General features: G+C 37.0%; 1 protein-coding gene across 8 annotated transcripts in view; it reads left to right on the top strand.

The window, feature by feature from the left end:
* RARB (retinoic acid receptor beta) overlaps positions 1 to 22,578 on the top strand; it is an 885,139-nt gene that overhangs the window by 536,795 nt on the left and 325,766 nt on the right. For all 8 annotated transcript variants that reach the window (XM_054692829.1, XM_054692837.1, XM_054692832.1 and 5 more), the window contains one exon: positions 20,010 to 20,454. In XM_054692829.1, the coding sequence (XP_054548804.1) occupies positions 20,277 to 20,454 (178 nt within the window). In that variant the 5' untranslated portion in view covers positions 20,010 to 20,276. The remainder of the gene's footprint in view (positions 1 to 20,009; positions 20,455 to 22,578) is intronic.

Genomic DNA, 22,578 nt, shown 5'->3' on the forward strand with positions numbered 1-22,578 from the left:
GAGAATCTGGTAGTTTAAGAGTAACACAGGGGGCAGCACCTCAATGGTGACTAAGAAAGAGACCTAAAGAGCTGTTTATATGGGAGCAAGTTGCATACCAGCTTATTATCCACTGCCCAAAAAAGGATTTTTTTTTTTAAGGCAGGTATGTGGTATGTGTTGACTAGGAGATGGGACTGATCTAGACAATATTTTTCCACTTACAGAGTCAATATTGGCTCTGTTGTTTCTATGTCTGCACTTAGATCTCTTTTGACTAGCTTGGCCTGGAAAAACCATTTGTATTTTCTCTTTTATGGAGATACAGCTGGTTACACCACCCATTCCAATTTGGCAGACACCAAATGCAGGTGCCTCATCTCTAAATTGAAGTGCTGCCTTTGGTGGGGAAGGGGTGGAGAGGATGACATCTCCTAGAAATATTTAAAGTTAGTTTGCAAGAATGTTTTTGATCTGCGCAGTTTTGTTTTTTGTTTTTTTTTTTCTTCTAATATTCTTTATCTTTTCCTAAGGCAAATAACAAGAGTCTTTAGTACCTTGCAACCTTGGGAAAATTTTTCCTGCCTTTTCTTCAATCCTTTACAAAGGAGAACGCCCCCTTATGCCTAACAGGGAAGTGAAAGAAATTAAGTTTCCCTTCACCAAAAAGAACTCCTGCAACATCTTGCAATACTTTTCCTTTAAGAGGCTCATTTCTTTTTCTCCAGATGCCTTCATCTCTTTGATACATAAGGGTACACTAAGTTGAATCTATAAACAGAACCCACTAATTAAGAGTAATTGCTTAGGAGATTGGTCCAGACGATTCAGCATTATATGCATGTTCTTCTCAGATATCCATTAGCTGCTAATAAGATACTACAGATGTGCCAGTCTGTTTCCTGTTTCCGTCTATTGTACCTTTATTGCCATATATGGACCAATCGGATGGGCGGAACAATAAGTGGATGTCCTTTTGCTCCCTGAACATGTCTCAAAGGAATGTTTGTTATTAGATTGCTTTTTCTGTTTAGTTTTACATCACTGTGTTAATAAAGAAAACATAATACTGAGAAAGTTTTTCTGTTGTTGCGTTGCTTTGCTTCACTTTTGCAGCCATAATTGGTTTATTGTTTAATTAAATTCTTTTGTATAGATTTTTTTAAGTATGTAATGCAAATATGCCTAGGCTATGTGAGCAGAGGGAAGATTACATTCTTCCTCTCACTCTCTTGAAAAGAAAGTTTCCATCTAAATGTTTTAAGTACTTAGAAATTCAGCATGAATATCATGTTGCTATATTTGACTGATTTACACTTGAGACTTGGTAAAAAGCCTATGAATTATTCATTCCCAAGTGATTCTATAAGCCAGAACACCAGAAATCACATCCCCGTTGAAGTTTATGAAGTTAAATAGTTTAAATACTCTCTAGACGTGTGGATGTCCATAGATTTGGTTCTCCCTCTGAGTCTTAATTGCTGTGCTTTCAACTCAGTTGCGTCTGTGCTTTCAGCTCAGTTGTCTCTGTGCTTTAAGATAACTTAGCTAAGGACTGGACCCTTTTCCGTGGTAAAAATGGTAATATATTTTTAAGTTGGTACAAAAATACATGTTACAAAGTGTATTAGCACTTGATGCCCTTTGTTCATCTTAGACCTACTAAGGTTTTATTTTGTTAAAAGGATAAAGCAATGAAGAGGAAATAGTCACTGACTTCTCTTTTATTTCTGTGGCACTAAAAATGAGAAGTATAATTTATTAGAATTAAACCCTACACCTAGTAAAGCAAACAGATTTGCAGTTCCATGAAACTAACACACACACACAGAGTAATATTATCCAGTGTTATATTAAGTCTACTTATATTAGAAGATTCTACATAGTTCCTATACTCCGCAGTCGATAGGTATGATGTCCTAGCAGCTAACTTTTTATGGGAGTGCATTAAAATGTTACATAGAACAGTAACGCTTGCACCCATGTACTCATCAGCAGTTATAAACTTAATAAGGTCAGGTGAACCACTAGCTGGATAGCACTTGCAAAAAATATCAAAAATCTCTGAAAATATGTGGGCTACAATAGTAGATAGGAGCTTTCTCTACACATTGTTTTGAGTGTAATCATCACAAATCATTTGAAGGAATGATGGAGTAAAATTCCTCAGGGGAAAATTATAGAACTTTGATTCTCTTGATGGTGCCATTCATGACTACTTTCACGGGATTCTTTCCTCATTGCTTGTGCAACATTCACAATCCAAACCAAGCAAATGACACGAGGGGTGGGTATGAGTATGTGTTATGAATTATGGCCCTTCATCAGGAAATGTGTACAGCAATTATATGCACACACAGCCCCAGAGAAGTGTTTTGTAAACATCATCATTCTCACAGAAATTTCCAGATTAGGTTTACCATCAAAATATCTCTAATATCTGTGCACAAAATATGGCTCAAAAATTCATTCCCTACTAAGAGCATGGAGAGATAATTATTGTACTTCATGGAGTTATTGGTATAAAGTTGGTTGACTTAGGTTCATTCTACAAAGGACAGATGAGAAAGTGGCAAATCAATGAAGTTAGAGTTAGGACATTATGCTTTGAATTTTTATGGGCATTGGACTGTATAATTAGCTGGACATCTTCTGTGCTCTCATAATATCAAGTAAATACCTCTACTAGAGCACTGGACAAACCCTAGTACTAGTACTTTCCCCCACTAGGCTGTGAACTACTTCGAAGTGTGTGTGTGTGTGTCATGAGTGTGTCTTTTGTTGTTGTATCCCAGCATTAATGTAGGCCTAAACAAGGCACTATCATTCATGAAGCATGCCTAGTTCATTCATTCATTCATTTGTTAAATTATGTTCACATCTATTCCTCTTCTATCCATTCAGATTGCCATCTTCTAGTTCATATTTATATCACTCTATTGTCTCTATACTTGTTCCATATTCCATCTCAAATAATATTGCTACTCCCCGAACATCTCTATTCACTGATTCTTTTTGTGTGTTTCAATGTCCCACTTCCATGTTCTCTGTACCATCAAGTTCTCTGCACCATACACTTTGCTTCCACCACATCCCCAGCACGCCCACACCTTATTTGCATTACATTGCTGCAACATGTGTAGAGCTCACCATTCCCTTGTTAGATTGTCAGCAGAAATTATTCCTCCCTCACTTTGTTCCCCTACAGATCTATCACAGTACTTTGGTCATAGAAGGGGTTCAGAATTGAATTGGAACTAAACTGAATTGAATAAACTATCCATTTATGAAATAATTTGCTTTAGAGTTGCCAGAATTAAATGGCTGCTCCAGTGGCGATATTACTCTAACTCACTAATATCATTTGATCCACTGAGGAGCTAGTTAATTAAGTAGGTGGATTAAAAATATAATCTGCCAGAGAAAGAATATTTTGGCAGGGACCCATACACTTTTTGAAAAGCATATGATCTCTCAGCTGTAATTCTTTTTGCTTTCTGCCCAAAATAACAATAGGACTTTTTGCACATGACTATTGATGGCTAGTTTAGGAATATAAGACCATACACCTGTGTGCCAGATGTGCTCTGCAGTCTGTGTACTACCCCAGTCCATCTGCAAAGCATGCCCCATGCTGGCTCCCTTCTATAGGAAAAGGGGCATTGGCCCCCAGCCTTTTTACATGATAGGTTCCCTTGTGTTTGCCTGTTTTACTTAACTTAAAACCCCTTTCATTGAATTTCAATGTCTTGGGTGACCTTTGCCAACACAGGAGGCCTAGTCCATTTGCTTATCAGTGTGTCTGCTTTTTCTCAGCCTGTTTGATTTTTGCTTGGCCCCTTTTTTTAACTTGAAATCCCACTTTTAAGAGTGCTGTTTGGTCTTCTGTCCCCAAATCAGCCACATCAGCATCAAGGTAGTTAATAGTTGATCAAGTCCTCAGGATTCCCATGTGGTGCCTGGAGAGGGTCATCTGATGTTGAATATAGCATTAGCCAGAATGAATAGGATTCAGTAACGAATGGGAAGGCATTGATGGGCACAAGGGACAGGATAGTTTTGTGATCTTCTTTGTTTCTGTAAGAAAGCCTCTGCAACTGAATCCAGCCTATTTCTATGCCAATGTGCTAATAGTTGTGGAATCTCATTCATCTCAACAGAGGCCAGTTAGCCCTGGAATCCCATCTGTTTGAGTGGATGTGGTAAAATGTCATGGAAATATGGCCATTCATTCCCATTACCAGTGAGAGCTTTTTCACTGTTCATTTCCCTTCACTTTAAGTGACTCCAATCACATAGATTCTTGCATCAGTTTTATAAAAGGGGAACATTTAGAGTTTTCACTTAATTTTTTATTTTGATTTTTAAGTGCTTGCCCACAAAGAATTAAACCATTATAAAAATATGCAGAATTTAAATGAAGATGCTCTCATCTCTACAACAGATTCAAAAATGCCTCAGACACAGTTTTTAAGTCCCTTGTAGCATAAGATGCCCAAGGCTATGTTTTGGCCCAGAGAAATTTTTAGGCTGAATTTTTTTCAACTCCTGAAAATAGAGTTTAAGCAAGAGAGAGACAGGATGAATCTTAACAAGAATAGGGGCAAAAGAGGTGCTGTCTCATACAGATTGCTGGAGTGACAAAATAGTTAAGAATGTGGCAGGTCTTCCAATTAAACTCCCACTAACTGGCCAGCAGAAAGGCTGGAGCCAGAATTGTAGCAGGCACTTGTGTAGTTGCAGTCAGTAGGAAATAATGATCATTTTCATACATTTGTTATTTCTTGAAGAAATTTCCTAGATTGCTCTTTTTTAAGTCAAGAGATTTTACTTTAAAAATGTATACATATTAAAATATGTGTATTTAGAAATACATCTGATAAAAATAGAGGGATAAGTAATATAGAGCCAATAGATGTCTTGCTAAATGTAAACATGGAAAGAAAATGTACTGTTCTGTTTTCAGCTACCTATGAGCAAGAACTGGTTTAATCAAAAATGCTTAAAGTTACTGGCATTTCAAAAATATTAAGACAACTTACCACTAAGTGCCCAGCACAAGTCCTTAATTGGACACATTTTGAATTAATAGCTTTTCTAAAATGTGGTCATCTTGACTAAGAAAAAAAGCCACAATTAACAAATAACATTTTACCAAATAATGTTTACATAACTGAAGTTAAATACTTAAAACATAAATACCTGAGAAACATAACAGTTTATGCATTATCAGCCAAATTGTCAAAATAATACTGCTAAATTTCTTAACAAACTCCCATCCTCCCATGCTGGGGATTGGACTACCATAATTTTCACCTCAAAGATCAGGGATTACATTATATATAAAATTTAAATTGTTGGAAAACAGTCATTATTGACATGACAATCATTTAAAAATATTCTTTGAGGACAACCCCATAACTTGGATTATTACTGTGTTACAATTCTTTATTCTGCCTAATCAAAAGGGTTAGGATAGATTTGGAAATCAAAATGGAAGTGAAAATATAAAGTCAGAAAGTGACTATGTAAACAATGACTTTGTAAGTTAGTCTAGTTGTAATATACACTTTCAAATGTCCGTGCCTTTACACAATACCAATTTATTTCTCAGTGATGTCATAATCCAGTACAAGGCCATCAGGGCACACACATCCATTCAGGGACCCAGGCTCCTTCCAAGTGGTGGCTCTACTACCTCCTAAGTTGTCAGATCTCTGTACTTGACCCTCTGCATCCACACAGCAATTAAGGGAAAAGAATTCCACCGGAGGTTTGGGCAACTGGGTCTGGAGGTGGAACCCTCATTACCTCCACCCACACTCCACCAGGCTGACCTCAGCCTCATGCCCCCACCTAATTGCAGGGGAAGTTGGGAAATATTGTCCAGCTGTGACTGGAAGGAGAAGGAAATGGGATTTGGCAAGGGCATAGCTGTCTCTCTGCCACATTACCTCTAGTGGCCGTTCTTCCTAAGAAGTATTCCAACAGTGCCTTGGGTAATAAATAGCACAAGCTTTGTAAGTTGTTGACCCACTTATTATAACTGTCTGAAAGGAAAGGTGCCACTTAAAAGTATATTCTGGTGAATTTCTTACATCTGTTTTATCATGTAGCATGTTTGCTTCCTTTCAGATGAAGTACAAAGAAAGCATTTTTTTTGAAATCTGTCTTCTTTGATCTCCCACCTATCCCTTAAGGGTCTTTCCGACAAACAGGCAAAGAGGGAGTCCCATGATGGGGGTGGGGGTGCCACAGCAAAGCTGCCAGCCTAGAGAAGAAAGTGTTGGAATGAATTAAAATGGAAATAAGCTATTCCCTAGTGTTACAAACCTAACTCGAGTGTTTAAGTGAGGTTAAAATTTTTAATTATTTTGTAAGTACTCTTTTTTCCCCCTCCCAAATAGAATAAGAAAAATAATTCAGACACATTTTTATGTGCCTGAAAAAGATTGTAATCTTTTTTCCTTCTACTCCCAATCTTAAGAACACAGATAGGGTAAATGAGGAAATTATTAAGTAAAAACAAAAAATAAAGTTGAAATTTGTTATTTTTGTTCCAGACTCTACAAACCCACAAACACACGTGCATGAATTTTCTCGTCCTTTCCTTTAGCTGCCTTCTCGATTCCGTTTCTGGTTAAATAGCTCTATCAATTATGTCTAGACTCTGGCAATTTTCAGGAAAGCCCTGAAATGGCATAATTTTCACCCGACATAATATGAAGACAAAGTAGTCAAATATGTTAAACACTTGGTCAGGAATGGTTTACATTCCCAACAAGGTATCTCCCTCTTCTCTTGACATTGTTCTGACTCCTGGTCTCTTCCCAAATCCACATTTTCTGTAAGACCAATAATAGCACTTGGTTTCATCTCTGCTTCAGTGTTTTAGGAAATTTTAGTAACCAATAGTGATCTAAGTTTTCCTCCCTGAAGTCACACATTGGACTCTTTTATCCAAGAGGGGGAAAAACCTATTTTGGCAAATCTAGCTAGTGGTTCCAGAATAAGTAATACTCTGTGTTTTAGGTTCATGTTTTTCACTAATTCCTTTAAGACTCAGAGTGGGCTGCTGCTGTAACAAATGACCGAGGCTAAACTATTTAGGTCAGAAGGAGAGCAGCAAATATGGAATGATGTCACTCATATGCAGATCATAAAAAAAAGCATGAAACAGATAAAACAAACCCTTGAAATATGACAGCTGAGCTAAGACTACCTGAAGGGAAGAGAGGGGGAGCAAGTAAAGGTGAGAGGAGGCTTAATGATCATTCTGGAGGATTATTGATTCTTTGGTGGTGGACTTGGTGTGATAACATACATTTGTAGATGTATGAGCCTATACACTGAAGACATGTACTGTGTTGTTAACATAATGATTTAAAATAACAAAAATAATAAAGAACAGATATAGCAAATTAAAAAAAAATAAAACCACATAAATTTATTCTGCTACAGGTTTGGAGTTTCAGGGATCCAAAATCACTTTCACTGGCTAATGTCAAGGGGTCAGCAGGGTAAGGTCCTTCTGTAGGCTCAGAGCAGCGAATCTGTTTCTTGCCTTTTCCAATATCTAATGGTGTACTATATTCCTTAGATTTTGGTCCCTTTCTCCACCTTCAGTACTACTTTCTGCCTCTCCAAACACTGCTTCCATTTTATATCACCTTCACCTCTTCTATAATAAAGTCTCCCTTTGTCTTTCTCTTGTAAGGACCATTGTGATTACATTGGGCTACCTGGGTATCTTCCCATTGGAAGATTTTTAATTTTAATCACATCTGCAATGTCCCCTTTGCTATATAAGAAAACATTTCCATGTTCCAGCACATAGGAAACAGACACCTTTGGAGGTATCATTCAGCCTTCCACAACTGGCTCAGAGCAGCTCTTGTACAGAGGTTTAATTCCATGTCTGATATGGTCTGAATGGTTGTGCTTCCTCCCACCCCGCGCCCGCAAATTAATATTTAAAACTCTAACCCTTAAGATAATGGTGTTCGGAGGAAACATCTTTAATAGGTATTAGGTTGCAAGGCAGAGCCTTCATGATTTAGATTAGTGCCCTTATAAAAGATACCCCAGAGAAATTGTGTGTTCATTCCCCCAAGTGAGGACCCACCAAGAAGGTGCCAACTGTCAACCAGGAAGAGGCCCTACATCAGACTATAACTATGCTAAATGCCTTGATCTTGCACTTTTCAGCCTCCAGAATGCAGAAATAATATCTGCTATTTATAAGCTACATAATATATGGCATTTTGTCCTAGCAGCCTGAATGAACTAAGACAATATTCTATTCCCATTAATGTAGGGCTATAAATCAACAACACTCAAGACTTTTTTCAGGATCTCCAGAATTTTCCTGATTTCCTCTAGCTCAGAAATGGAAAACTTTCATCATTCTTTTTCATCCTTTTACCTTTCCAATTTTCTTATTACATATGCGTGTGCATACCATGTTGCAGAGCTAGTTTTGTGTGTATAAATATCTAGGTCATTTTTTTTCAAAATGTTAAATATATTTTAAGTAACAAATGCAAGTTTATTGGCATCACTTTCAGGAATGTAAATAATATTTAAAATAATCAAGCTTAGAATGTAAGAAAATGCATAAGAGGCAAGGCAAGAAAAAAGGAAGGTTCTTTGAAGATGAGTAGGGAACAAGAGGACATGCACCCTTGAATGGTGGGGACCCAGACCTGATAGTGAAAAGTCCCTGGAAATAACAGTCCTTCTAAAGACAGGGCCTCCCCTGTGGTGCAGCGGTTGAGCACTGGGTTGCGAAGCTGCCCGCAGCCTCCACGGCACCGGTTCGATCCCCGGCTGCTCCCTGGCCACCGGAGGAGGTCCCGCATGGCGCGCAGACCGCTCCTGCCGTCCACTGCTCCCCTCAGCAGTGTACTTCAGTCCTTCTGCCTGCTCTGCTCCCCGCTCTGGCTCTGGTGGATTCTCTCACCCTCCTGTGCTTCTGACTGTACCCAATGCTTGTATGAATAAATAAATAAATAGATCTTTAAATAAATAAATAAATTGTTAAAAAAAAAGACAATGAAAGCATGGTGCCCTGGGAAGGCTAGACTTAATGCCCTGGACACAGAGGCAAAAAATACATATAAGTGGAGGCCAATCTGGGCTCAGAACTTAGGTATTTATCAGTGAAACTAGTATACATTGAAGCCCAGTCTACCTTGTTTGGTTGCTTGTCTGGTTGGTTGATTGTTTGGTTTATATACTTGCTGCTCTTCTTAATTCAAGATATAATCCACATAACTTAAATTCACCCTTTTCAGTCTTTACCAATTCAGTGGTTTTGGTATGTTCAGAAAACACTGCCACAGTCATCACTAATTCCAAAACATTATCATCACTCTAAAAAGAAACCCTATACCCACTAAGAATCACACTACTTCTCCTTCCCTCCTTGCTCAGGTAACCACTCATCTACTTTTCCGTATAATGATTTGCATATTCTGGGCATTTAATATAAACTGAATCATATAGTATGTAGCCTTTTGTGTCCTACTTATTTTCCTCAAAGTTTTCAAGGCTCATCCATATTGTAACATGTATCAGTGCTTCATTCCTTTTTAATGACTGAAGTATATTCCATTGTATGGGTAGACAATACATTTTTATCCATTTCATCAATGGACAGACACTTGGGTTGTTTCTATTTTCTGACTCTTATAAACAGTGCTTCTGGTAATATTCATGTACATGTTTTTCCTTGGATATGCTTTTAATTCTCTTACATCTATACCCAAGAGTGGAATTTCTAAGCTATATGTTAATTATACATTTAACATCTTGAGAAACTATCAAACTATTCTCCAAAATGGATGCATCATTTTATATTTTTTTTAATATTCTTTTTTTTTAAGATTTTATTTTATTTTTATTTATACAAGCACTGGGTACAGTCAGAAGCGCGGGAGGGTAAGAGGATTCACCAGAGCCAGAGGGGAGAACAGAGAGCAGGCAGTCTGACTAAAGCACACTGCTGAGGGGAGCAGCGGGCGGCAGGAGAGGTCTGCACGCCATGTGGGACCCACCCGGCAGCCGGGGATCGAACCGGCGCTGCAGAGGCAACGGGCAGCTTTGCAACCCAGAGCTCAACCGCTGCGCCACCGGGGAGGCCCCATTTTATATTCTTGCCAGTAGTGAATGGTTCTAATTTATTCACGTTGTCTTCAGCACTTGTTATTGTCTATGATTTTTCATATAGTCCAACCCTAATGTTTTGGTGTGTGAGATCCTGGGTCCTTTACACAGTCCTAGAAGAGGAGAAGCCCAAGTAATAAATTGAATTCACCACTATAATAAAATGTGTAGGGATTTAGAGTCCAATCAAATCTAGTTAGAGAAGTTAGGCATTCTTTCATAGTTAAAAAATAATGTATTTTTTAATTTGATCTTTCCTTCCTTCTGTAGTAGCATAATTCTAATGTAGTTCTTCTCAATCTTTTTTCCACACTATTCTATAAGATATTAATACTATATTCATGGCCCATGTTGGAAAATAAAGGGATCTGCTAACGGATGAATGAATCAAGTCAGGACTCGACCTCCCTGACCTTAGGCTCTACTCAACCACTATAAGCTGAGAGTATTAATGACACAGACATATTTCTAACTAAGTTTTGGAAAACCAACAAAAAAGTTCTAATCTATTGAATTACAGCTCTGATGTGTCTTTTGATCTCAGGAAGTAAAGATAGCATGGAATGAAAAGAACATTAGGAAAATCTGTAGCTGTGGTACTTCATCTGGCCATAGTTGTTCTCAAGGGAACTAACAATATGACATGGTGTTGAAAATGAACACTGATCCTTCTCCAAGAGGGCCCAGTATGAATGGCCCAAGCTACAATGATTACAGCAAGGTGTTCATTGAAGTAGATCAGGAAGTGTGGTGGTCGTTCCAGATTGCTTGCTTCTTCAGATTGACATAAACACATAACTAATACCTAGAGCCATGGGGTAAAATTCAGCCAATGGGGAAAAGGCAGTTGACAAGAGCTAGGTAAAACATATTGACCTCTGCCAGAAGGTGCTGGGGGAGAAGGGATGGTTAGTGACAGGGATCCTGTCCCATCAGAGAGACAAGAGATGGTTACCCAAATGCCACATGTAGACCACTGAATATTGGTTAAGAAAAGTAATTAGAGACCCTTATTGCCATTATAAGAAGTATAAAAAGTGACATTAACCTGGTTCATAAAAGTGAAGAGACCCAAATTAGTTCCAGAAACTTAGCAGTTGTAGAGTAGGTATGGGTAGCCCATGTATATAATGGCCCAATGTTCTGTAGCATATCTAACACTCCCGTTCTTAAGGTGGAAACCATGCAGACACTCCTTTGATTTGTACAACTGAAATAACCCAAATGTACCATGAAAATCCTAGCTCTTCTGTTGTCTTTATTTTGTAAAGGCAAATGTGAAAACATCTTGAAATACATTTACAGCTAGACCTCAATTTCTAGAGTAGACATACCCTCCCAAATTATAAGCATGTTGTATTACTTAAATATTAATGAAAATACTGGTTAATTAAAGTCACTGCTTGGGGATCATACTATGACTTCTATTACATGAATTTTCTGTTTTGAATATGCTAAGAATTAAATTTGAATGATTGGATATGCATAGATGCTTAGTTTGATTATAAAAAGTACATTATGTCTGTTTTATATTCTCAATGTTATAAACTGCAGGGATCCAGAGACCCCAAATGTGTCTGCTCCTTTAGCTCCTTGCCAACACTATGTTATTCATGAATAGAAACTTACAAATCCTACTGAAAACACTGTCAGTCTTCATCTTAACATGCAAATTGACATTGCATCAGTGATCTTTTATTACAGTCAAGTGAAGTCCACTGGTCACCTCATTTTTCCAAAAAGGTTATAATTAATTGCTGATCTTGCAAGGTCTTTTAGGATCTGAGGTCTTGAGATACAATTGGGGAGTTTGTGGAAGAGAGAAGTAAGGAAAAATATAAAACAGTTGTACAGTTGAAGACTCAGGTCTTACAAAATTCAGAATGTCATTTTGGACACTAAAGCCAACTTTAAAAGGACACCTGTGGCTATTTTGATTCATTTTACCTGTTTTTACTGTTACCTTTCTGCCATCTCCTGACTTGTGTTTCTTGCTCACTTACGCTCAATCTAGCCTCCTGGTTTCTGCCAACTTTTCTGTATATTTTTTCCATTTCTGATCCAGTCCTCTCTATGTTTCTTTCATGGTGTGTTGGGCATTCAGTACTAATCAGTAGTAAAACTATGGTAGGACAGCTGAGTGGCCATTTGGTGTTGAGACGCCAATGGGCAGACTTCTCCTAGACAACCTCATAGGTGAGTGAAGAGACTAGAAATAGCTGACTTTCCCTTGGGAATTAAATCCTATTCCACTGTCCATTCATTTTGCTTGGCTTTGCAGGATTGCATGATATAAAGTTTGGAAATTATTGTACAAAGAGTTGCCTGCTGTTGTTTTGCTCAAAAAACAAATGGGTACCAGCCAATATTTGGTCTAATATATAGACACTCTATACCTTATGCATTGGACTCTGTGTGTAGTTCAATGTGAAGCAGGCTCCAGGAAGCATAACAATGCTAGCATATGTATCAACTTTGTGTTGAGTGTTCACTCCCTAAGAAAACATACATTACTACTCCCATGATTTATGTAATTAATATCTTCAAGTTTTTCACATTAATATATATGTATATTTCCTCCTGTCATTTTCTGAAAGTCATATTTTCATTTTGTGTTTCTTCAGCAGACAGAATATTATAAAAATGACCTAAAAAGGAAAAGAGGACATTTTATATAGGCTTTTAAAAATAGGTCTTTAATATACCAAATGACCTTCTCCTGATGCAGAGATGAAATTCAGATTTCATTCTCTGCTCACTTGGTGGTCTAGGGGATACCTCTGACTGAATTGTTTCCTTTTAATGACCCTCTTCTATCTCTTTCATTCCAAAATTAAGTAAAAGTTGGTAAGACATATCTCTTTTGGGGGCAAATTCAAGTTATTCAGTGAGGCTTCCGCTTGGTTTAAGTTGGACATAATTTTATCAGTAGGATTTATGATGAAGGCAATGGATATAAGAAAAGCTACAAAACTATGAGGCATGCAAAACTGACTTCTTTACAGCCATGTTTCTTTTCTACAGCAAAAGCAACTGACAGAATTTGTGCTTAGTTTGGCATTTTTGCTGAAAACTGGTACTTGGTCAAATGCATTTGAGAAATTTTAAGCGACATTACCTGGAACCAATACCTTAAATAAATAGGGAGGTTTGAGCTAAAATATATTGGAAAAGAGGCAGTATGCATGTAGTGTCTGTTGAAGCAAAGATTTCCCCACAATAAATTCTAAATCAGCTAAAGAAACAGAGTTTTCTATGCTTCATCACACTCATTTTAAATATCAATTTTTTGTTCATCTCTGCCTCTTTCTATGTCAGCCACATCACCCATGGTGCCATTAAATTTCAGTAGAATAAAACAGATACAGCGTTTTCTCCAAAAATCTTGTCTGTTGTTCCTTGGAATACATTCAAAGGCTCTACAGTGTAAAGCTACTACTTCTTGCCATGTTAAATTGCTTCACTCCTCAGTTTTAAGTCAGACTCTAACAGAATCCTCTCTCCATCTCAGTCTTTAAAAAAGTTCATATCAAATTATCAGTGGCTTAAATAACTAACATTTCTAATTATCCAATATGGCTGAAGATGCGTGGTGAAAGCCCATCAAATCCCATCTTTATTTCATTTGTTGGTAGAACTCACTTGACTTGCAGCCCCACTGCATGTCTTTGTCTTACTTTTTTTGTACAATTTTAGATCAGGACCATTACTATCTTTTGCTTGCCACACAGAGAAAACAATTTAGACATTGGCTGAATTAACCTTATCTCTCCCGGGGTGTTGCTTAAATGAAAATTCTCCTCATGGATTATTACTTAATTTCCTTTTCATGGAAGAAATTTGGAACTAAAAAAGGTTAAGGAATCATCCAGTCTATGTTTTCCAACTTTATTTGGTCACAGATTGCTTTTTTTTTTAATTTGATGATTTTCTAGTAAAATATAACAACAAGCACTTTTCTCTGTCCCTCCCAAATCTTTACAAAAACAACAATAAGGGGGTGTAAAAAAGTATGAGCAATAGTAATGACAGGAAAGACATGAGACATGGCAACAACTTTTGTTGAAGATGAAAAGCCAATGGACAGTAATAAATTAGTAAATTGCAGAATATAGTTTGATAAGGGCCTTTTTAAAAGGAGATGGCAAAAGAAAAACAAAGAAATATAAGCAATAGATTTTTTTGATAGTCCTAGAGAGTAGAGGTTCCAGGTATCCTGAAAGGTGGAAGTGATGACTGAGAGGAAGTTCTGAGCCAGGAGCAGTTAGATACACTCTGGCAAAGAAATATCCCAGTTAGATCACGTTTTTTGCAAACTTACTCACTTGACAATAATGCTTATAAAAACAGAGCTTGCTACAAGCACCATCTTTTAGATATAAATGGGCAGGTATAGAATTGGGGAAATTATGTAATTGAGAAATATGTGTAATAATAAAGGAAATAAAACAGAAAAAGTGAAAGTAGTCAGTGTAGTAAGACATTGAAAGACCTTAATATCAGAAAATATATAAGGCATACTTGAAAAAAGTAGGGTGCATAAATAAAGAAAAAATAAAATAAACTCATGGATATTAAATATATGGCAGTATACATTAAAAAAACTTAGAAAATAATTGGAGATTAAAATAATTGGAGATTAGAAAATAATTGGAGATCAAAGTAGAAATGAGAGACAATGTAACAAAATTAGAGAATCAATTCAGAAGATCCATTAATATTTCGTATATATATATATGTGTATATGTATATATACAAGAAGACATCAAAGGAAGCATAAAGTACAATTTTTCCTGAGTGTAATGAGTCACCAGTTTGAAGACCTCTACCAAATACCTGGCACAATCTAAAAAAAGAAAAAGAAAATCAAGGGAGGTAAGAGAATACTATAAAGACTTCCAAAAATGGAAGGACATCAGGCACATAGGATTTGAAATCAGACATTAGCCATTTCAAAGCAGTGTAGAAGGTTTGAAAAAATGATGCAACATCCTTAAAATTCCAAATTACTAAGTTATTCCCCATTTATAATTCTATACTTAGCAGAACACATCCCATGTATCATTTCTCCGATCTTAGCATGAAAGTCTTCCAGATGACAAAGTAAATCAAGAAAGAGGAAGATACAAAACCCAGGAAGCAAAAGTTCCAAAAAACTTGTGAGAATTGAAAGTGCTAGTTTGACATCTTGCATGAGAGTAGGAAAGCAGTCAATCAGCCCTGGAGCAGAAGGAATGTTTCCAGTTGTGGAACTAGTATGTGACATATCTGGCAAAATTCGTTCAGAGGTCTAGGAAAGAATTATTTATAGATCAGAGATTATTTATAGACCAGATTAAATAAACAAAGTAATTATTAACTACAGGAAAAACAAATAAAGGAAAGGAACTTTGAATATAGTGGTTTACATAGCTCATATGTAACAATATTTAGTCATAATGTGAACATAATGTAAATAATTTTCTTTTTTGAAATTATATTGGCAGTAAAAGAGGATAGAGGATATTTTGTGTGACTAATGGCCTACAAGAGCCAAGTCATGTGCATAATAGGAACCAATAGATAAAAAAGAAAATTTTGTAAAATTATGAAAAAAAATGCAGGTACTTATCTAAAAATATGAGAAAGAAACCCAACTAAAGACGTTTTCAAGTAGCTGCTTATGGGAGTGGAGATCTTAGGCTGGTGAACTGTTTTTCTTTCTTAATCTAAAACAAGGGTCAGCAAGTCATGGGCCATATTCAGCAGCCTATTTTTATAAATAATGTGAAATACAGCCATACCCACTCATTTATGGGACGTCTGTGGCTGCTTTTATTCCACAAGAAGTTGTTTAGAAGAGTTGAGTAGTTCTGATGGGGCCTGTATAGCCTGCAATATAAAATATTTATTTTTGGCCCTTTACAGAAGAAATTTGTCAACCTCATGTCTAGAGCAGTGTTTCTCAAATTTTAGCTGCATCACAATCATCTGAAGGGCTTGTTAAAATACAGATTGCTAGATCACTTCAAAGATTATAGTTTATGATTCAGAAGCTCTGGGCTTGAATCTAGAGAATCTGCATTTCTAACAAGTTTGCTGGTGCTGCTGCTGCTGGTTTGGGGACTCTGCTTTTAGGTCCAATTGGTCTAAACGAACTACATTTTAAGAAAACATGTATGTACGTATAATGTGTATACAATAAATACCAAATGTTTGGTATAAGCTTAGAAATGTGTAAATGTTGGTAAAAATAAATACAAAAGTAACCTCTGGTGAGTTAAATGTTAAAATGCAATTTAAAAAAACAATCTTACAACGGGAAAAATAAGCTGGAGAAAATATCCTGTGTTTTATTAATGCTAAGATTTCACAGGTACATGCATAGATGTTAATAATTCATGAAACTTCTGCCACTGGATGGGCGCATATCCTTCAAGGGATTAGTGGTAAACCTCTTATCATTCTACCATTTATCAAAAGCAGATTATTGCCTTACAATATCATTATGCAAATAGTTATTTAAAAATCCTTCTGCTTTCTCTATTAAAATATTCTTTCGCTCATTGAGTATCTTGTAAAACAGTTGTTTTCTGGACCAAACAGTTCAAGAAACTTAATGGTAAACCTACTCCTCCTCCCTCAACCCCTTTCACAGATGACAAAACAGATACCTGGAATTTGCTGGGTTGTAAATCCAAGAACTCCTGACCCAATCCCTACTCCCCAACACTCTCCCACCCCAGCGCCTGTTTGCATTGCCTCAGGTGGTGAGATAAAGACCCTGAATAAATCCAAACTCAAATCAAGCAAGAACTAAAAAAAAAAAAAAAAACCAAAAAACCAACCAACCATTGTTAATACTAGAGACCATCTTTTTTCTAAAAGCCTGAAACAAAGGAAATTTGCTGCTTCCAGGAATAGCCTTAATCAGTCACATATGTGAACATAGACCAGTGACTGTTGAGACCATTTTCCACCAATACAACAGTATTTTCCCAGCACATTATTTTTTTTTTCCTTTTACCTCTTATCACTGTAAGTAGTTTTTGGTTTTGTTTTTAAGATCCTAGGCATGACACCTGATCTTTCATCCCTTTGCCGAAAATCTGCAGTATTTGAAAGCAAAAATGAAGGATTATTGAGGGTAGAAAGAGTCCCTGGTTGGTAAAAATAAACGGCTTTAAAAGTCTAAGAATTGTGCCCTGCGGGGGTGGGTTTGCTGAACTGTCAGCTCCACCAGTTAATGAGGTAGTTTGTCTAATGGAGATAGAAGCGACCATTTATAACAATGCTGGGCATTGTGTGTGATTTAAAAATCAAATTGAGTGGAAATGCAGCAAACACTAAATGGCATTGTTTATTTTCTAATTAATTTACTACTAACTACACAATAGAAGTGTTAAATTAGATCATATGAGATTTTTAGAAGAGAAAGCACTGAAAACATGTACCTCTCAGAGTCCATTTACTACCTTTTCGTCTTCAAAGTAAGTTGTGGTTTGAAAGTTTGCAAAGGACTTTGATATTTGGGGAGTTAAGTGTGTTACATAAGCCAACCGGGAATGTAGTCTCATTAAGGTTCAGCGAACTTCTAGGTAGCCTCAGACCTTATGGTCTTACTGTTGATGATATTCATCCTCAGTATTAATAGATCAGGGATTCAAGGTCCTGGGGAGAATGTCATCTGAGTGAGGACAGCTACTCACTTTACAACCACTCATAGACTTTTTCCTATGTAGGGTACAACCAGGACAAGGCAGGCACTTAATATATAAAAACACAGCATAACAGAGAGCGAAAAACAGAGATGTAGAAGCAACCAGATATAGATTCCAATTTGGGCTAAGTCAGAGGCTGACTGTGACATTGAGAATCAGTGTTTTAAACTCACTGAGACTTAGTTTTCTCATGTGGAAAATAATTACTGCCTTGTAGGTCTATTCTAAAAGCTAGAGCTTAGAGTTTGTAAGTAAAGTGCCTGATACATGGTAAACAAATAAATGGAAGTTGTTTTTTGTTTGGGATTTGTATTAACCAATCAGGCTTACTTCAGAAACTGAGACATCAGTAAACCTTAATGGGTCTTTGTTTTCAACTTCAGCTAGATCCTTATCTTCTTCCATAACAGGACCACTGTGATGTGGTCTCCTTACCCTGATCTCCAAAGTCTTACCCAGCTGGGCCTCCCTGGTGGTGCAGCGGTTGAGCACTGGGTTGTGAAGCGGCCCGCAGCCTCTGTAGCACTGGTTCGATTCCCGGCCTCTGGGCGAGGGTCCCACATGGCGCGCAGACCTCTCCTGCCGCCTGCTGCTCCCCTCAGCAGTGTATTTCCGTCTTTCTGCCTGCTCTGTTCTCCACTCTGGCTCTGGTGGATTCTCTCACCCTCCCGTGCTTCTGACTGTGCCCAGTGCTTGTATAAATAAATAAATCTTAAAAACAAAAACAAAAACAAAGTCTTACCCAGCGTGATTGTTCCAAGAAGCATATTATTTGATGGGACAACATAAATGTTTACTGTAAACTTTTACCTGGTATTTACTGTTTACCTACGTGTTCGCTCTGCACCAGGCACTATTCTTTTCCTAGAATTACCTCCTTAGCTCATTTAATCTCCACAACACCCCTCTGAAGTAAATTCTATTACTATCTTTATTTTATAACAAAACTGACACATTGAATGGTAAGATAAATATCCAAGGGGCAGAGGTATGATTTGAACCTAGGTGGTCTGACTCTAGAATCATGCTCTTGATAACCACTCTCTGCTGGTCTTGGGTTTTGTTCTTGTTTCCTGCCACATGGGTTTGCATTCAGTAGGTGCCAGAGTTTGAGAGCTTCTACTGAATATTGGCCATCAGAACCAATGTGAACCTGTGGAGTATATTGTCAGCTCATCCCTGGAACTGTTTCAGCCTTCCATTCCCAGGCTAAAGGAATTCAAGTTGGGCAGAACTGGAGTATTATTGTGGGAGACCAGGCATTTTCATTCCCCTTAATCACATGTCCTCAGCCAGGAGTTAAAACTAGAAATGCTGTAGAGGGCAGAAACTACATTAGTATTAATCCACACTCTATCTCTAGTGCTTACATCAATACCTGCCAATAAAGAAGGGTTAGACTGAATGGATGATTAGACAGATGAAATAAAGGATGGTGGTTGTATGGATCAATGGATGGGTAGATGGGCAGATTGTTTTCTTATTAGAATTAAGCATATACTGTTGGCAGTAGGAACTGACAAAATATTTCACTGTTGTTTTTTTTTTTTATGACTGTATCTCTTATCTTTCATTGGGTTATAGTTTTCTCTCTCAATTATGTTTTTATTGTTGAGTGTGTCATTTCACCATTAAAATCCAAAGTTGCTCATATAAAATACATAAAATTTTGGAAACAAGATAGCATTAAACTATCAATTTCTCTAGAAGCAGGAAAATAGTTCCATTCATTCAACAAATATTTATTGAGTTTCTGTTGCCTGTCAGATGCTCTTAAAGGAGGTTGAAATATAACTTTTAACAAAACAGGAAAACTTTGCCCTCCTGGTGAGTACATTCTGATGGGGAAGACAGAGAAAAACAAACTCTCCCACATGTACTCAATCAAGTAGTTTAAGGGTCATGGCGAAAAGTTAAGCAGGGTTAGGAATATAGGAATGACTGGAAGAGTTGTTTATATCGGATAGTGCTATTTTGAAACTGTGTAGAAGTTTTATTCTATATTGTGATGTTAGAGTTTAAAAAAATTGAAGTCATGAATGTAGAAGAATCTGGCAATTAGAAACCTAGATTAATAATAGAAATTTTTCACAAAACTTCATAAAGAAGAAAATATTTTGACTTGCGAGATAAATCTATTTTTTTTTTTCTTTTCTCTTACAGAGTTAGCAGCTCTGGACTTTAAACTTCCCAGTTTTAAACTGAGAAGTTGAATTAAAGAAAGTCATCCTCCGTGTAATCAGCATAACAAAATGAGAGGTGGAGAAACCAGGCTGGGAAGAAGTAAGATCTTCTGCTGAACCATCTTGCCTTTTGCCCAAAACACAGCAGCCTCAACTCTTGCTCAGAATTTACCTGCCCCGTTTTTGTGCACAGCCTGAAGGGATGCTTTCCCACTCCAGAGCGCCTTTCATGCTTGAGGCCTGAAACATGACCACCAGTAGCCACGCATGTCCAGTTCCGGCAGTGAATGGACACATGACTCACTATCCAGCCGCACCCTACCCATTGCTCTTTCCACCAGTCATCGGAGGACTGTCCCTGCCTCCCCTCCATGGCCTCCATGGCCATCCTCCTCCTAGTGGATGCAGCACCCCATCACCTGCAAGTAAGTACCACTGGAATTTGCTTTTATTTTCTCTTGGTTGAATTGACATAATGGACCTGAGAAAACAAGATGGTTTGTATCTTGGTGAGTTCTTATTTCATTGGCTGTTGATGTCTTTGGTCAAGGTTTGTACCTTCAGTTTTATTGGCAGATAATTTGATTAAAAAGATAAATGGTGAATAATGGAATTTAGGTCACTCACAACCACCTTGGTATTTTGTTCTATTTCATAAAATGTAAACAGATATCAGTAAGATACTAAAAGAAACTAACCTCTCGATAAATAACATACTCAGTGAGTTAAATCATTAATGATAATCCTGAATTGAACATTGATGTTGATTGTGAGATTTCTTTTGAATCTCTTACTCATTTCCTGGGTACAGATAATATCTGCAATTATTCTTAACTTCCAGGGACCTTTGCTACTAATTCATATCACAATAAGCTTTTGTAATGTCCTTGGCTGCTTTGGGTTCTATACTAAGCTGTTCTTTAACTCCAGTTTTCTCTAAAATATTGGGTGTAAAGTTCTATAAAAGTAGAATTAGATTATTCAAGTCTGATATGGCTGTTTATGGAAAGCATTCATATTAAATGATTTCAAGAAAAAAGATTGCATGTTTAAGGATAAGCTGTGATAGCCAATATGGTTTTTGCCTTTCAGAAACAAGTTGCCTTATTTAGCATCTGGAGGTAAAAAGGCTTGTTGATTCACTCTGTTATGTCAGATATCCATGGTGCCTTCTCCAAGTTATCTCAACTGGAGCTCTTCAAAGCTCTTCCTGGTGATTATTTTGCATTTTGCTGCTCTTTAAAATTTTCTTCCAAATATAGTCTTGGTACTTAGTTTTTTGTTTTTTGTTTTTTTCTTTGAAACACTACCCTAGGTTTTCTGTATTATGGTCTTTGTGCCTTAACTTTGCCCTCCAACTATATCTGTAGCTCACTGGAAGCAGGGACCTTCTTTTACCTAACTGGATCCCTCAATTCCTAATATGGTGCCTTCAAAAATAATAGGGGGTGGATGTTTAGAAGTCTAGATATTCAGATGGATGGATGAATGAGCAGATGGAAAAACAGACTTGCACTGCAGGGATGTTGATTGATGTTAGCATGTCTGATACATGCTGATTTGTGTTCCATCTTGGAATGACCTTATAATTCTTACCTTCTGTATTTTGGATTTCAGGCCATTGCATGTGATACACAAAGTCTTTTAAATTGCTTAATAACATTCTCCCATGCTTCTTTAGCTCAAATTGAATGTAATTGTAGCTGAAGTAACTTCTTGGATATCAGGAGAGATGGAAAGATATCTGTATTCAAGTTATTTTGTTGAACAGGTATCAATTCAAACCTTATTCACACAACATGAATAGGTTTGACTAAATAATGATTAAAGTGATTAAAATTTCACCAAATAACTTTTGTATCTAATTTGGTATTTCAGTCAGCCTGATGGACAGCATATTCTATGACATTTCTTTTATCAGGGTAGAAGTTGGTTTTGTAGACATCACCAAGGAATTAACAGTATTATGAATATTGTTCCCATCTTTGCTAATCTAATATTGAAGATTACAAACACTTAGCTACCATTATTAAGTGCCCAGAAGCAAATCCCAGCAACTTTGGATGTTACTGACTACTAATTTTAAGGAAAATGCAGAGCAAAAAAGTAAAATGGTGAGTGAGCTCTTTATGCTGAATTAGCACCCTGCATATTGAACAGTCTCTCAATACACAAATCCCTAGCCCATCTGTTTGCAGATTTTTTTTAAATCTAAGTATTCTAATAGCACAATGCTTGGCAAACTACAGCTTATAGGGCCAATCCAGCCTGCCATCTGTTTTTGTAAATAAAGTTTTATTGGAACACAGCCATCCTCATTCATTTATATATTGTCTAAGACTGCTTTTATGATAATTAGAGTGATGATGTAGTTCACAGATCCTAAAATATCTAAAATATTTACTATCTTGCCCTTTACAGAAAAACTTTGCTGACTCCTTTTATGGAGATTAGAGAATTGGGTTGTGAATACAATCATCCTGAATCTAGTTTAGATGCTGTCTCTAACTGATGACATTAACTCTTCTAATTTCTTCTCTCACATTGAG

Source organism: Talpa occidentalis, unplaced genomic scaffold (genome assembly GCF_014898055.3).
Source record: "Talpa occidentalis isolate TD23 unplaced genomic scaffold, MPIMG_talOcc4v2.1 talOcc4.10, whole genome shotgun sequence".
Lineage (NCBI taxonomy): Eukaryota > Metazoa > Chordata > Mammalia > Eulipotyphla > Talpidae > Talpa > Talpa occidentalis.